The 13,083-nt window shown below is 44.9% G+C and overlaps 1 protein-coding gene across 11 annotated transcripts in view; it reads left to right on the forward strand.

Annotated features, from left to right (window-relative positions):
• RNF10 (ring finger protein 10) overlaps positions 1 to 13,083 on the forward strand; it is a 44,431-nt gene that overhangs the window by 14,856 nt on the left and 16,492 nt on the right. For all 11 annotated transcript variants that reach the window (XM_063614663.1, XM_055237749.2, XM_063614669.1 and 8 more), the window contains 5 exons: positions 4,307 to 4,506; positions 6,515 to 6,605; positions 9,105 to 9,289; positions 9,369 to 9,505; positions 12,233 to 12,393. In XM_063614663.1, the coding sequence (XP_063470733.1) occupies positions 4,307 to 4,506; positions 6,515 to 6,605; positions 9,105 to 9,289; positions 9,369 to 9,505; positions 12,233 to 12,393 (774 nt within the window). The remainder of the gene's footprint in view (positions 1 to 4,306; positions 4,507 to 6,514; positions 6,606 to 9,104; positions 9,290 to 9,368; positions 9,506 to 12,232; positions 12,394 to 13,083) is intronic.

Consider the following 13,083-nt stretch of genomic DNA (forward strand, 5'->3'; position numbering starts at 1 on the left):
ACCATTCGATTTGAAAATGGCATGTAGATTGGAGAGAATGGGAGGATGGGAAGAAGAAACAGCAGATTTACACAGTACTTTTCAGTGGCTTTGCTCTAAAGGGGATCAGAGATGTGAGGCGGTGCTTGAAGGGAATATGAGCTTGAGGGATTTTTTTTTTTCTTTTTTTTTTTTTTTTTGAGATGGAGTCTTGCTCTGTTCCCCAGGCTGGAGTGCAGTGGCACAATCTCGGCTCACTGCAACCTCCGCTGTTGGGTTCACGCCATTCTTCTGCCTCAGTCTCCCGAGTAGCTGGGACTACAGGCGCCCACCACCACGCCTGGCTAATTTTTTTTGTATTTTTAGTAGAGACAGGGTTTCACTGTGTTAGCCACGGCGGTCACTGACCTTGTGATCTGCCCGCCTCGGCCTCCCAAAGTGCTGGGATTACAGATGTGAGCCACCGCGCCTGGCTGAGGGATTTTAAGATTAGGGAAATGATAGCATGTCTGTGTTCATGGGATGGTTCTGGTGAGAGGCAAAGTGATGCAAGGAAAAGGAAGAGAATTGCTGAGCAATGTCCTTGAGTCCTTGAGATGTAGTGAGAAGTGGAGCAGTTGTCTTAGATACGAACTCTGCCAGTTCATCCCCAGTAAAAAAAGCAAGGCCTGGTGATGGAGGTGGGGTCGGAGGTAGTTGGAATTCTTTTCTGATTGTTCCAATTTATTTTCTCAGTGGAATACATAAGGTGAGCCAAGAGGAGGTTTGGAAGCCTGAGGAGTGAAGGAGTTGTCTGGGAAAGTGAGGGAATGAATGGACTGCAGAAGCGTACTAGGATTGCAGTACTTCCAGGCACATGAGGGTCTACTTCGGTGAGGCTAGTTGCTGTGGTTGTGTTTGTTAGCCCTGTCTGTCTGCTCCAGGGCTAATGTGGAATAGGAAAAGAGTTGAATTAATCAGGGGAAGGTTTTGCCAGGTGAATACAGCAGATATGTGAAGAAGTGGGTGATGGGGCCGGACGCAGTGGCTCACAGCTGTAATCCCAGCACTTTGGGAGGCCAAGGAGGGTGGATCTCCTGAGGCCAGGAGTTTGAGACCAGCCTGGCTAACATGGCAAAACTCCGTCTCTACTAAAATACAAAAATTAGCCGGGCGTGATGGCAGGCGCCTGTAATCCCAGTTACTTGGGAGGCTGAGGCAGGAGAATCGCTTGAACGCAGAAGGTGGAGGGTGCAGTGACCTGAGATCACACCACTGCACTCCAGTTTGGGCGACAGAGTGAGACTCCATCTCTAAATAAATAAATGAATAAATAAATAAAAATTTAAAAAAGGAAGTGGCCAGTGGACCACAGGATCTAAGCCAAATCTGAGGGGTTGGATCATTGATTTGGGGGTCCTAGTGGGGTTAAAGAATTGTTGGAGTCAGGACTAAACCTAGGGAAGGAGTGTATTCCTGTCTGGACAACAGAATGCTCAAAGTTAAGATAGTGGAAGAGGTTGTGGTTGTTGGTCTAGACTATAGAACACTCCTGTCTAATAGGAGATCAAGCCATGTGTGTAATCATACATTTTCTAGCTGCCTGCACTGGAGAAGTAAAAAGTCAATTTTAATACATTTAATATATTAAATTCAATATATCTAAAATCTAAAAGTTTGCCACGTGGTACAGCCACATTTCAAGTGCTTAGTAGCTACATCTAGCTACTGGCTGCTGTATTGGACATTACAGCTGTAGAAGGGAAACCTGTAGGTGTGGTTGGCTGAGATGGGAGGGGCAAGCTAATTGGAAGAGAGGAGGTCAAGGACCTGGAGTTCAGGGTATTGCGAGGATAATCAGGAAATATGAGTGGTGTCAGAGAAAGTGACAGTGGGCCAGCTGGGACAAGCTGAAGATGATAAAAGGTTAAGAATGTGGAGGATTTTGTTGACTGAGCACAAGCTCTTAGATCTAAGTTTGGGCATTAAGGGTGGAAGACTGTTTGATTAAAGAGATCAGAGCCGTGTGGAGATGAAAAATAAGGGATGACCTGGAAGTCTTGGGCTTCCTGTGTTGCACAAACAAACAGAATGTGGCGTTTTTTGTTTGTTTTTTGTTTGCTTTTTTTTTTTTTTTTTTTTTTGGGGACGAAGTCTCGCTCTGTCCAGGCTAGAGTGCAGTGGCGCGATCTTGCTTACTGCCAGCTCCGTCTCCCGGGTTCACGCCATTCTCCTGCCTCAGCCTCCCGAGTAGCTGGGACTACAGGTGCCCGCCACCATGCCTGGCTAATTTTTTGTATTTTTAGTAGAGATGGGGTTTCACCGTGTTAGCCAGGTTGGTCTCGATCTCCTGACCTTGTGATCTGCCCACCTCGGCCTCCCAAAGTGCTGGGATTACAGGCACCCGGCCCAGAATGTGGTGTTATCTTTAAGCTTGGCTGTTAATATAAAAAAGGAAGTTATCTGACTGGATGGTATACCACCAGTTGTATTTAATTATTTTTAATTTAATTATTTTTGAGACAGGGTCTTGCTGTGTCGCCCAGGCTGGAGTGCAGTGGCATGATCATGGCCCACTGCAGTCTTGACCTACTGGGCTCAAATCATCCTCCCACCTCAGCCTTCCAAGTAGGAGTCAGGACCACAGGCATGCATCACTAAGCCTGGCTAATTTTTAAATTTTTGTAGAGACATGGGATCCCTGTGTTGTCTAGGCTGGTCTCAAACTCCTGGCCTCAGATGATCCTCCCTCCTTGGCCTCCTAAAGCACTGGGATTATAGTTGTGAGCCACTGCGCCCATCCTAGTTTTTTTTTTTTGAAATGGAGTTTTGCTGTTGATGCCCAGGCTGGAGTGCAATGGTGTAATCTTGGCTCACTGCAGCCTCTGCCTCCCGGGTTCGAGTGATTATCCTGCCTCAGCCTCCCGAATAGCTGGTATTTCAGGCACCTGCCACTGCACCCGGCTAATTTTTTTTTATTTTCAGTAGAGGTGGGGGTTTCACCATATTGCCCAGGCTGGTCTCGAACTCCTGACCTCAGGTGATCCGCCTACCTCAGCCTCCCAAAGAGCTGGGATTACAGGCATGAGCCACTACTCCTGGTCACCCATACTCCTGGTCACCCATCCTGATTTTATTTTTAAATTTTAGATTTTATTTTTTAGACAAAGAGTCTCACCCTGTTGCCCAGGCTGGAGTGCAGTGGCTATTCACAGGTGTATCACAGTGCACTGCAACCTTGAATTCCTGGGCTAAAGTGCCCCTCTTTAGCCTCCTGAGAGGCTGAGAGTGCAGGTGTGCATTACCGTTGCCTAGCTTTGTGTTTATTTTTAAAGATTGTATTAGTCCATTGCTATTTTTTTTTTTTTTTTTTTTTTTTGAGACGGAGTCTCGCTCTGTCATCCAGGCTGGAGTGCAGTGGCGCAATCTCGGCTCACTGCAAGCTCCGCCTCCCGGGTTCACGCCATTCTCCTGCCTCAGCCTCTCCGAGTAGCTGGGACTACAGGCGCCCGCCACCACGCCCGGCTAATTTTTTTTTGTATTTTTAGTAGAGACGGGGTTTCACCATGGTCTCGATCTCCTGACCTCGTGATCCGCTCGCCTCGGCCTCCCAAAGTGCTGGGATTACAAGCGTGAGCCACTGCGCCCGGCCAGTCCATTGCTATTAAGAACTACCTGAGACTGGGTAATTTATGAAAAAGAGAGGCTTAATTGACTCACAGTTCTGCAGGCTGTACAGGAAACATGGCTGGGGAGGCCTCAGGAAACTTACGGCGGGAGAACAGGAAGTAGTCTTAGGAGGAAGACTGCATAAGAGGAAGTGCTACATACTTTTTTTTTTTTTTTTTTTTTTTTTGAGCCAAGATCGCGCCACTGCAATCCAGCCTGGGCAACAGAGCGAGACTGTCTCAAAAAAAAAAAAAAAAAAAAAAAATTCATTCCTCTTCCTGGCTGGGTGAGATGGCTCATGCCTGTAATCCCAGCACTTCAGGCGGCTGAGGTGAGTGGATCACCTGAGGTCAAGAGTTGGAGACCAGCCTGGTCAACATGGTGAAACCCCGTCTCTACTAAAAATACAAAAATTAGCTGGGTGTGGTTTAATCCCACACGCCTGTAATCCCAGCTACTCAGGAGGCTGAGGCAGGAGAGTCACTTGAACCTGGGAGGCAGAGGTTGCAGTGAGCCGAGATCGTGCCATTGCACTCCAGCCTGGATGACAGAGTAAGACTCCATCTCAAAGAAAAAAAAAAAAAAATTAAGCTGTGTAGAAGGAGGGTTTTTTTTGGGTTTCTGCAATAAATCAGTGTCATCCTAATCTGAAATACTGATTCATTCTCATTCTCTCTAGGTAGCAGAGGCTCAACGGGCAGAGTTTAGCCCTGCCCAGTTCTCTGGTCCTAAGAAGATCAACCTGAACCACTTGTTGAATTTCACTTTTGAACCCCGTGGCCAGACGGGTCACTTTGAAGGCAGTGGACATGGTAGCTGGGGAAAGAGGAACAAGTGGGGACATAAGCCTTTTAACAAGGAACTCTTTTTACAGGCCAAGTGAGTATTGCTACCCCTCAGAGGAAAGGGAAAGTAGGACTCTCCGGATAGCTGTCGTGCCGCTGTGAAGAGGCTTTTTTTAAGCTATTGTGGGAAAGAAGCAGAAAGGGAATTGGTCTCGTTCTTTTTCTGTTCACCACTGCCCCGCCCTTCCTTTCTTTTACCCACTTTCCAGGTAGATGTTTTCGGTACTTAATATAATCCTTAAATAACTGTGTTAGTATCATGATAAGGTAGAAAACATGTTTGGAATTAGACCTAGATTTGAATCTTGTTTCGGCCTTTGACCTTAAGTAACTTAACAGCTTTGAGATTCAGCCTTTCCTTTATAAAGAAGAGGAATTTTTTTTTTTTTTTTTTTTTTTTTTGAGATGTAGTCTTGCTCTGTCACCCAGGCTAGAGTGCAGTGGTGTGATCTTGGCTCACTGCAACCTCTGCCTCCCGGGTTTAAGCAGTTTTTTTGCCTCAGTCTCCCGAATAGCTGGGACTACAGGTGCGTACTACCACCCCCGTCTAATTTTTGTATTTTTTTTTTTTTTGATAGAGGCGGGGTTTCACCATATTGGCCAGGCTGGTCTTGAACTCCTGACCTCGTGATCCACCTGTCTCAGCCTCCCAAAGTGCTGGGATTACAAGCATGAGCCACCATGCCCGGCCAGGAAGAGGAATTTTTTTTTTTTTTTTTTTTTTTAAAGACAGAGTCTTGCTCTGTCTGTCTTGCTCTGTCGCCCAGGCTGGAGTGCAGTGGTGCAATCTCAGCTCACTGCAAGCTCCGCCTCCCAGAGCTTCACGCCATTCTCCTGCCTCAGCCTCCCAAGTAGCTGGGACTACAGGCGCTTGCCACCTGGCTAATTTTGTTTTTGTATTTTTAGTAGAGACGGTGTTGTACCATATTAGCCAGGATGGCGTTGATCTCCTGACCTCATGATCCACCCACCTTGGCCTCCCAAAGTGCTAGGATTACAGGCGTGAGCCACTCCACCCAACCAGGAAGAGAAAATTTCTTAAGGGAAAATTGAATGACAAGTTGAAGTGCTTGGCATACATTTGCTCAAATGTTATCCCCTTTTGTTTCTTTTTGTGTGGCCTTAGTCATAATTTAAGATTTGACCTTGGATCTAGACTGAAGTAACCATTTTGTACTTTATATGAACTGAGGAACTGGTTTCAAATAGTGATGACAGTCTTCTGTTTTTTTTTTTTTTTTGGTGACAGAGTCTCCCTCTGTCGCCCAGGCTGGAGTGTAGTGGTGTGATCTCGGCTCACTGCAGCCTCCGTCTCTCAGGTTCAAGTGATTCTCCTGCCTTAGCCTCCTAAGTAGCTGGGACTACAGGCGTGTGTTACCACGCCGAGCTAATTTTTTTTGTATTTTTAGTAGAGACGGGGTTTCACCATGTTAGCCAGGATGGTCTTGATCTCCTGACCTCGTGATTCGCCTGCCTCGGCCTCCCAGAGTGCTGGGATTACAGGCGTGAGCCACCATGCCTGGCCTAATTTTTCCATTTATAGTAGAGGTGGGGTTTCACCCTGTTGGCCAGGCTGGTCTCTAACTCCTGACCTCAAGTGATCCACCTGCCTTGGCCTCCCCAAGTGCTGGGTTTACAAGTGTGAGCCACTGTGCCTGGCCGAGAACAGTCTTTTCAACTGTCTTGAAGACTAGCCATTTTCTGGGGTTCTAAGGGGTGAGAGAGGAAATCTGGCTTATTGCTGTTTGATGGAGTCACAGTCTAGGTTAATTTTAGTTCAAGGGATGCCTTCAGGGAATTTGGCCGGACTTGGAAGCAGAAGAAAACAGTTCATGGATTTAGACTTCTGCCTGCTGAGTCTTTGGGTTCTTTCCAGAGCCGGAGCTCAGAACTGAGGCTGAGGTCCTAGTGCAGTGCCTCATGAACCAGGGCTGCTAATGGCCTGCATTTGATTTCTAAGTGAATAGATGACAGTTTCTGCTGAGGGTTTATTGGTAGATCCTGACAGTCTAGCTTTTTCCTGTCTTCTTTCCTATTTCTAGCTGCCAATTTGTGGTGTCTGAAGACCAAGACTACACAGCTCATTTTGCTGATCCTGATACATTAGTTAACTGGGACTTTGTGGAACAAGTGGTGAGTAGCTTAGCCAAGCCCATAAGCTATGAATGGGAGCACTAAATAAAGGCACTGTGGTGATGCAGCAGCTGTTGGCTGTGTTCACTGCTTGATACCCTTTTCTGCCTGGGCTTTCTATAGATGTTTCCCAGAGGTCAGTTCCTGGTTCTTCCTGGAGTCCATTTTGTGACTAATTGGCTCTGGCCTGTAGGGATGGTGTATGAAAGGCTGTGATCTGAAGATGTGTAAGCTAGGAAGTAGTAACCCCTTACCCTCCTGACCTGGGTTGGGCTCATTACAGGGCCACTGCTTCATTGGCAGCCATTCGTAGCAATCACTATCAAAGTAGGCCTCAGCCTTGTGGCAGGTAGGCACATGAATGAGCCACACAGTTGTACTTTTCTTTTTTGAGACAGAGTCTCACTCTTTTGCCCAGGCTGGAGTATAGTGGCGTGATCTTGGCTCACTGCAACCTCTGCCTGCAGGGTTCGAGCAATTCTCGTGCCTCAGCCTCCTAAGGAGCTGGGATTACAGGCGCCCGCCAGTATGCCCAGCTAATTTTTGTAGTTTTAGTAGAGACGGGGTTTCACCTTGTTGGCCAGGCTGGTTTTGAACTCCTGACTGCAAGTGATCCACCCATCTTGGCCTCCCAAAGTGTTGGGGTTACAGGCATGAGCCACTCCATCTGGCCCAGTTGTACTTTTTTTTTTTTTTTTTTGAGTTGGAGTTTCGCTCTTGTTGCCCAGGCTGGAGTACAGTGGTGCGATCTTGGCTCACTGCAACCTCTGCCTGCCAGGTTCAAGCGATTCTCCTGCCTCAGCCTCCCGAGTAACTGGGACTACAGGCATGTACCACCACTCCCAGCTAATCTTTTTTTTTTTTTTTTTTTTTTTAGTAGAGATGGGGTTTCTTCATGTTGGTCAGGCTGGTCTTGAATTCCTTACCTCAGGTGATCCTCCCGACTCGGCCTCCCAGAGCGGTGGGATTACAGGCATGAGCCATCGTGCCTGGCCTCTTTCTCTTTCTTTTTTTTTGAGACAGTCTTGCTCTAGCGCCGCAGCTGGAGTGCAGTGGCGCGATGTTGGCTCACTGTAACCTCCACCTCTTGGGTTCAAGCAATTCTCATGCCTCAGCCTCCTGAGTAGCTGGGATTACAGGCGTGCAACACTATGCCTGGCTCATTTTTGTATTTTCATTAGAGACGGGGTTCCACCGTGTTGTCCAGGCTTGTCTCAAACTCCCAGCTTCAAGTGATTGACCTGTCTTGGCCTCCCAAAGTATTGGGATTACAGGCGTGAGCCACCATGCCCAGCTTCAGTTGCACTTTCAAAGCCACTGATGTGTTTTGTATTGAAGTTATAAACTCTAGGTATCCCCTTGTTGGTCCTAGTAGGGTATCTGTTGAAGAAGAATAATTTCAAAATGTTGGGCACTTTTTCTTTATGAGCAGGGGCTTTTGACCTTAAAGCTTGAACTCCTGCCAGGGGTGGTGGCTCACGCCTGTAATCCCAGCACTTTGGGAGGCCGAGGTGGGCGGATCACGGGGTCAGGAGATCGAGACCATCCTGGCTAACATGGTGAAACCCCGTCTCTACTAAAAATAAAAAAATTAGCGGGGCACGGTGGCGGGCGCCTGTAGTCCCAGCTACTCGGGAGGCTGAGACAGGAGAATGGCGTGAACCCGGGAGATGGAGCTTGCAGTAAGCTGACATCGCGCCACTGCACTCCAGCCTAGGCGACAGAGTGAGACTCCGTCTCAAAAAAAAAAAAAAGCTTGAACTCTCACTACTGTGAAAATGTATAAAATCATCTGAGAATGACATTAGAAAAAAACTTAAGTTTTATTAAAAAAAAAATTAATCACTTAAAGTGAAGTCTTTAATGCGTTCTCTGTTGGAAATTACTGGTAGATTACTTATAGACCCTTTTTAGGCCTTTATGCATACATACCATACATACTAAGTTTTTTTTATAAATGGGAATATAGTGATTTGTCATTTTTTTCTATTTAATGTAGAACCCTCAAAATACCTGTTGTGTATTAGTTTTATTTAACAGTTATTATGGTTTCCTTAATGCTTTGCTTAAAGAGCTATCATACAAAGCTGGGCACGGTGGCTCATGCCTGTAATCCCAGCACTTTGGGAGGCCGAGGCGGGCAGATCACAAGGTCAGGAGATCGAGACCATCTTGGCTAACACGGTGAAACCCCGTCTCTACAAAAAATTAGAAAAAAATTAGCTGGGCATGGTGGCAGGCGCCTATAGTCCCAGCTACTGCAGAGGCTGAGGCAGGAGAATGGTGTGAACCAGGGAGATGGAGCGTCTCAAAAAAAAAGAAAAAACTATCATACATGTACCTACATTGTTAAACAATTTTAGGAAGATATGTTGAGTGTAAGGATGTACAGGGATAGAGATGAGAGAGATGGGGATGAGAGAGTAGAGAGGCCTATAACTTTAACAGTCCCTAATCAATTCTTCAAGCAGTGAACCTTCTGGTGGCATTTTGTTTCAGCGCATTTGTAGCCATGAAGTGCCATCTTGCCCAATATGCCTCTATCCACCTACTGCAGCCAAGATAACCCGTTGTGGACACATCTTCTGCTGGGCATGCATCCTGCACTATCTTTCACTGAGTGAGAAGACGTGGAGTAAATGTCCCATCTGTTACAGTTCTGTGCATAAGAAGGATCTCAAGAGGTGAGATTGAGACATTTACTCAGTTAGATCCCAGTCTGTTCACTCCTTGCCCTGCTACATATAAGTGTCCATGTTTCAGTGTTGTTGCCACAGAGTCACATCAGTATGTTGTTGGTGATACCATTACGATGCAGCTGATGAAGAGGGAGAAAGGGGTGTTGGTGGCTTTGCCCAAATCCAAATGGATGAATGTAGACCATCCCATTCATCTAGGAGGTGAGTTCTTTCAATTTTGGGGACAAATAATCCTGGGTACATCCTTTAGGGTGATTGAATATATCTAAGTATCAGAAAGTTAAGTCTTTGGGCAAGGCACATCTAGCATGTTCAGATTAGTCATAGCATTCCAGTAGGTTAGGGTGGAGTTTGTAGAGAGTAGATTAATTATTGGTTTCAAGTTTGTTTAATATATACATCCTAATTTTTCATTTTACAAAGTTTTATTGCATAGTGTCTTTCACTGTGCCCAGTTTTAGGGGTTCTGTAGTCAGCCAGTCTTGGTGCCTGTCATCAAGACACTCAGTAGTCCGATAGAAGAGACAGACTGGTAGACTGGCCATTAGGATAAAGAGTGTGATAAGTGCTCAACAATGAATGTCAGAGATGTGTTCCTTGTGTTTCATGCAGAAATGAACATTTGATTAAAATAGCATTTCAGTCTCTGGGGAAAAGATAGATTTCTCAATAAATGGTATTGAAACAATTGATTCTCCCTAAGGAAAAAATAAAATTAGATTCCTATTTCATACCATTCATGAAATTAATTCCAGATAGATTGAAGAAGTAAATGTAAAAAATCCAAAAGTTTTAACCCTTTTATTTAAAAGAAAATATAGGATAATTTCTTTATAAATCCTCAGATGTGCATCTATCTAAAGGATTGTGTGTTCTCATTTGGGTGGTAAATATGTGTGTGTAATATTTTTTCCTAGTGATTTTGACTGTTTAAATGTTTAACAACTTAAAACATTAAAAATGTGTATTAATTTAAAAAAATCCTCAGATATGGGTGGATTTTTGAACCAGGCTGAAATGATAGATGCTATAAAAGATTGATAAATTTTATTTTTTATATATATATATATATATATATATAATTTTTTTTTTTTTTTTTTTTTTTTTTTTTGAGGCAGAGTCTGGCTCTGTCACCCAGGCTGGAGTGCAGTGGCATGATCTTGGCTCACTGCAACCTCCGCCTCCCGGGTTCAAGTGATTCTCGTGCCTCAGCCTCCCGAGTAGCTGGGACTACAGGTGCCTGCCACCACGCCCGGCTGATTTTTTTTGTATTTTTAATAGAGATGGGGTTTCACCATGTTGGCAGGCTAGTCTCGAACTCCCGAGCTCAGGTGATCTGCCTGCCTTACCTCCCAAAGTGCTGGGATTACAGGCGTGAGCCGCTGTGCCCGACCAAGAAAACCACTTTTAGTGTTCACAGAATTTTCGTTAATGAACATACCATCATGTCATTAACCCTTTTTTTGAGATGGAGTCTCACTTTGTCGCCCGGGCTGGAGTGCAGTGGCAATAATTACTTTTAATTAATTTAATTCATTAAAATAATTAAAATTAATTACTTTAAATTAATTTAAATTTTAATTTAAAATTATATTTTTTAATTTAAAAAAATTAACTGGGCATGGTGGTATAGTTAATTTTTTATTTTTATTTTTAGCAGAGATGAGGTCTTGCTATGTTGATAGGCTGGTCTTGAACTACTCTTTTTTTTTTTTTTTTTTGAGACAGAGTCTCGCTCTGTTGCCCAGGCTGGAGTACAGTGGTGTGATCTCTGCTCACTGCAACCTCCACCTCCTGGGTTCAAACGATTTTCCTGCCTCAGCTTCCTGAGTAGCTGGGATTACAGGCACCTGCCACCATGCCCGGCTAGTTTTTGTTTTTGTTTTTTTTTTGTGTGTTTGCTTTTTTTGTTTTTATTTTTGTTTTGAGATGGAGTCTCACTCTGTTGCCAGGCTGGAGTGCAGTGGTGCAATCCCAGCTCACTGCAATCTCCGCCTCCCAGGTTCAAGAGATTTCCTGCCTCAGCCTCCTGAGTAGCTGAGATTACAGGCACGCGCCACTACGCCTGGCTAATTTTTGTATTTTTAGTAGAGACGGGGTTTCACAATGTTGGCCAGCATGGTCTCGATCTCTTGATCTTGTGATCCGCCCACCTCAGCCTCCCAGAGTGCTGGGATTACAGGCGTGAGCCACCACACCCAGCTGGCTTGGTCTTAAACTTCTAAACTCAAGCAGTCTTCCTGTCTTGGCCTCCCAAAGTACTGGGATTACAGGTGTGAGCCACTGCGCTGGTCCACCATTTCTTTATTCTTTATTGTTGGTTTTACTGGTTGGATTTGAGCTTTTTCTTTTTCTTTTTCTTTTTTTTTTTGAGACAGAGTTTCACTTTTGTCACCCAAGCTGGAATGCAGTGGCATGATCTTGGCTCACTGTGACCTCTGCCTCCTGGGTTCAAGTGATTCTCCTACCTCAGCCTCCCGAGCAACTGGGATTACAGGCATGCACCACCACGCCCAACTAATTTTTTTGTGTCTTTAGTAGAGATGGGGTTTCACCATGTTGGTCAGGCTGGTCTCGAACTCCTGATCTCAAGTGATCCACCCACCTCGACCTCCCAAAGCGCTGGGATTACAGGTGTGAGCCACGGTGCCTGGGTGGTTTGAGCTTTTGTGATATTACATACAATGCTGTAATAATAAACGTGTGACTAAAGTTCTGACTACATCTCTAGGTTTCTTAGATTTCTTATATCAAGAGCAGAGCTACAGATCTTATTTTAAGACCATTGTTAAATTATTTTCTAGGAAATCATGCTAAATTACCCCATTTTCACCCCAGAGAAAATGCTGTATTTGAAAATTCCTATTTAGCTACACCGTCATGAGCTTTGAGTGTTGGATTTCTTTGATCTTGCTGGCATTCTTATAGATGAACAGCACAGCCAGTACTCCAAGTTGCTGCTGGCCTCTAAGGAGCAGGTGCTGCACCGGGTAGTTCTGGAGGAGAAAGTAGCACTAGAGCAGCAGCTGGCAGAGGAGAAGCACACTCCCGAGTCCTGCTTTATTGAGGCAGCTATCCAAGAGCTCAAGGTGAGAGGATGCATTGGAGATGCTAAACCTTTTCACTCTCTTGGCGGTCTCTGGTGAAAACCAGAAATGCTAAACCTTTTCACTCTGTCAGGGGTGAGTTGATGGACGCTGGGGGTTAAGTTAGTTCTATTCCACATTTAAGACAATAAGCAGAGAATGGCTAAAAAAGCCAATTTGTTTTGGGCTTTGTTTGATGACAGTAGAGAAGGTTTAACCTAGGGCTTTTAAAGCTCTTTCTAGAGCTGAAAGGAGCAAGTCAAAATGATTTTATAACTAATTGTGACAGTGGAGTTTTTTAGATTAGCTATGTTCTTAAAGCAAGTTAGAGCTTTTTGTTTTCTGGGAAAATACTTAAGATTCTATTCTAGAGGTGTTTTGGGAGACATTGTAGAGAAAGTATTATGGCCTGCCCAGTATGCCTTAGGAGTACCTGAAATGGCAAGAATTACACAAGAATAGAATTCCCTGGGTCTTGTATCTTCCACAACAGGGATTCTGAAGCATCACAACCACCGGTGGTTAGGCCCCACCTTGAGATATTGATTGCAGAGGTTAAGCTCAGTAGGCTCAGTAATTTGCATGTAACAAGTTCTAGGGTGATTCTGATGGCTGTTCATCCCCAGACCACACTCCTGGAACCACTGATCTAGCTTAGAGCAATAAAAGCCCATATTTATTGAGTGATCAGCA

This window comes from Symphalangus syndactylus, chromosome 13, assembly GCF_028878055.3.
Source record: "Symphalangus syndactylus isolate Jambi chromosome 13, NHGRI_mSymSyn1-v2.1_pri, whole genome shotgun sequence".
NCBI lineage: Eukaryota > Metazoa > Chordata > Mammalia > Primates > Hylobatidae > Symphalangus > Symphalangus syndactylus.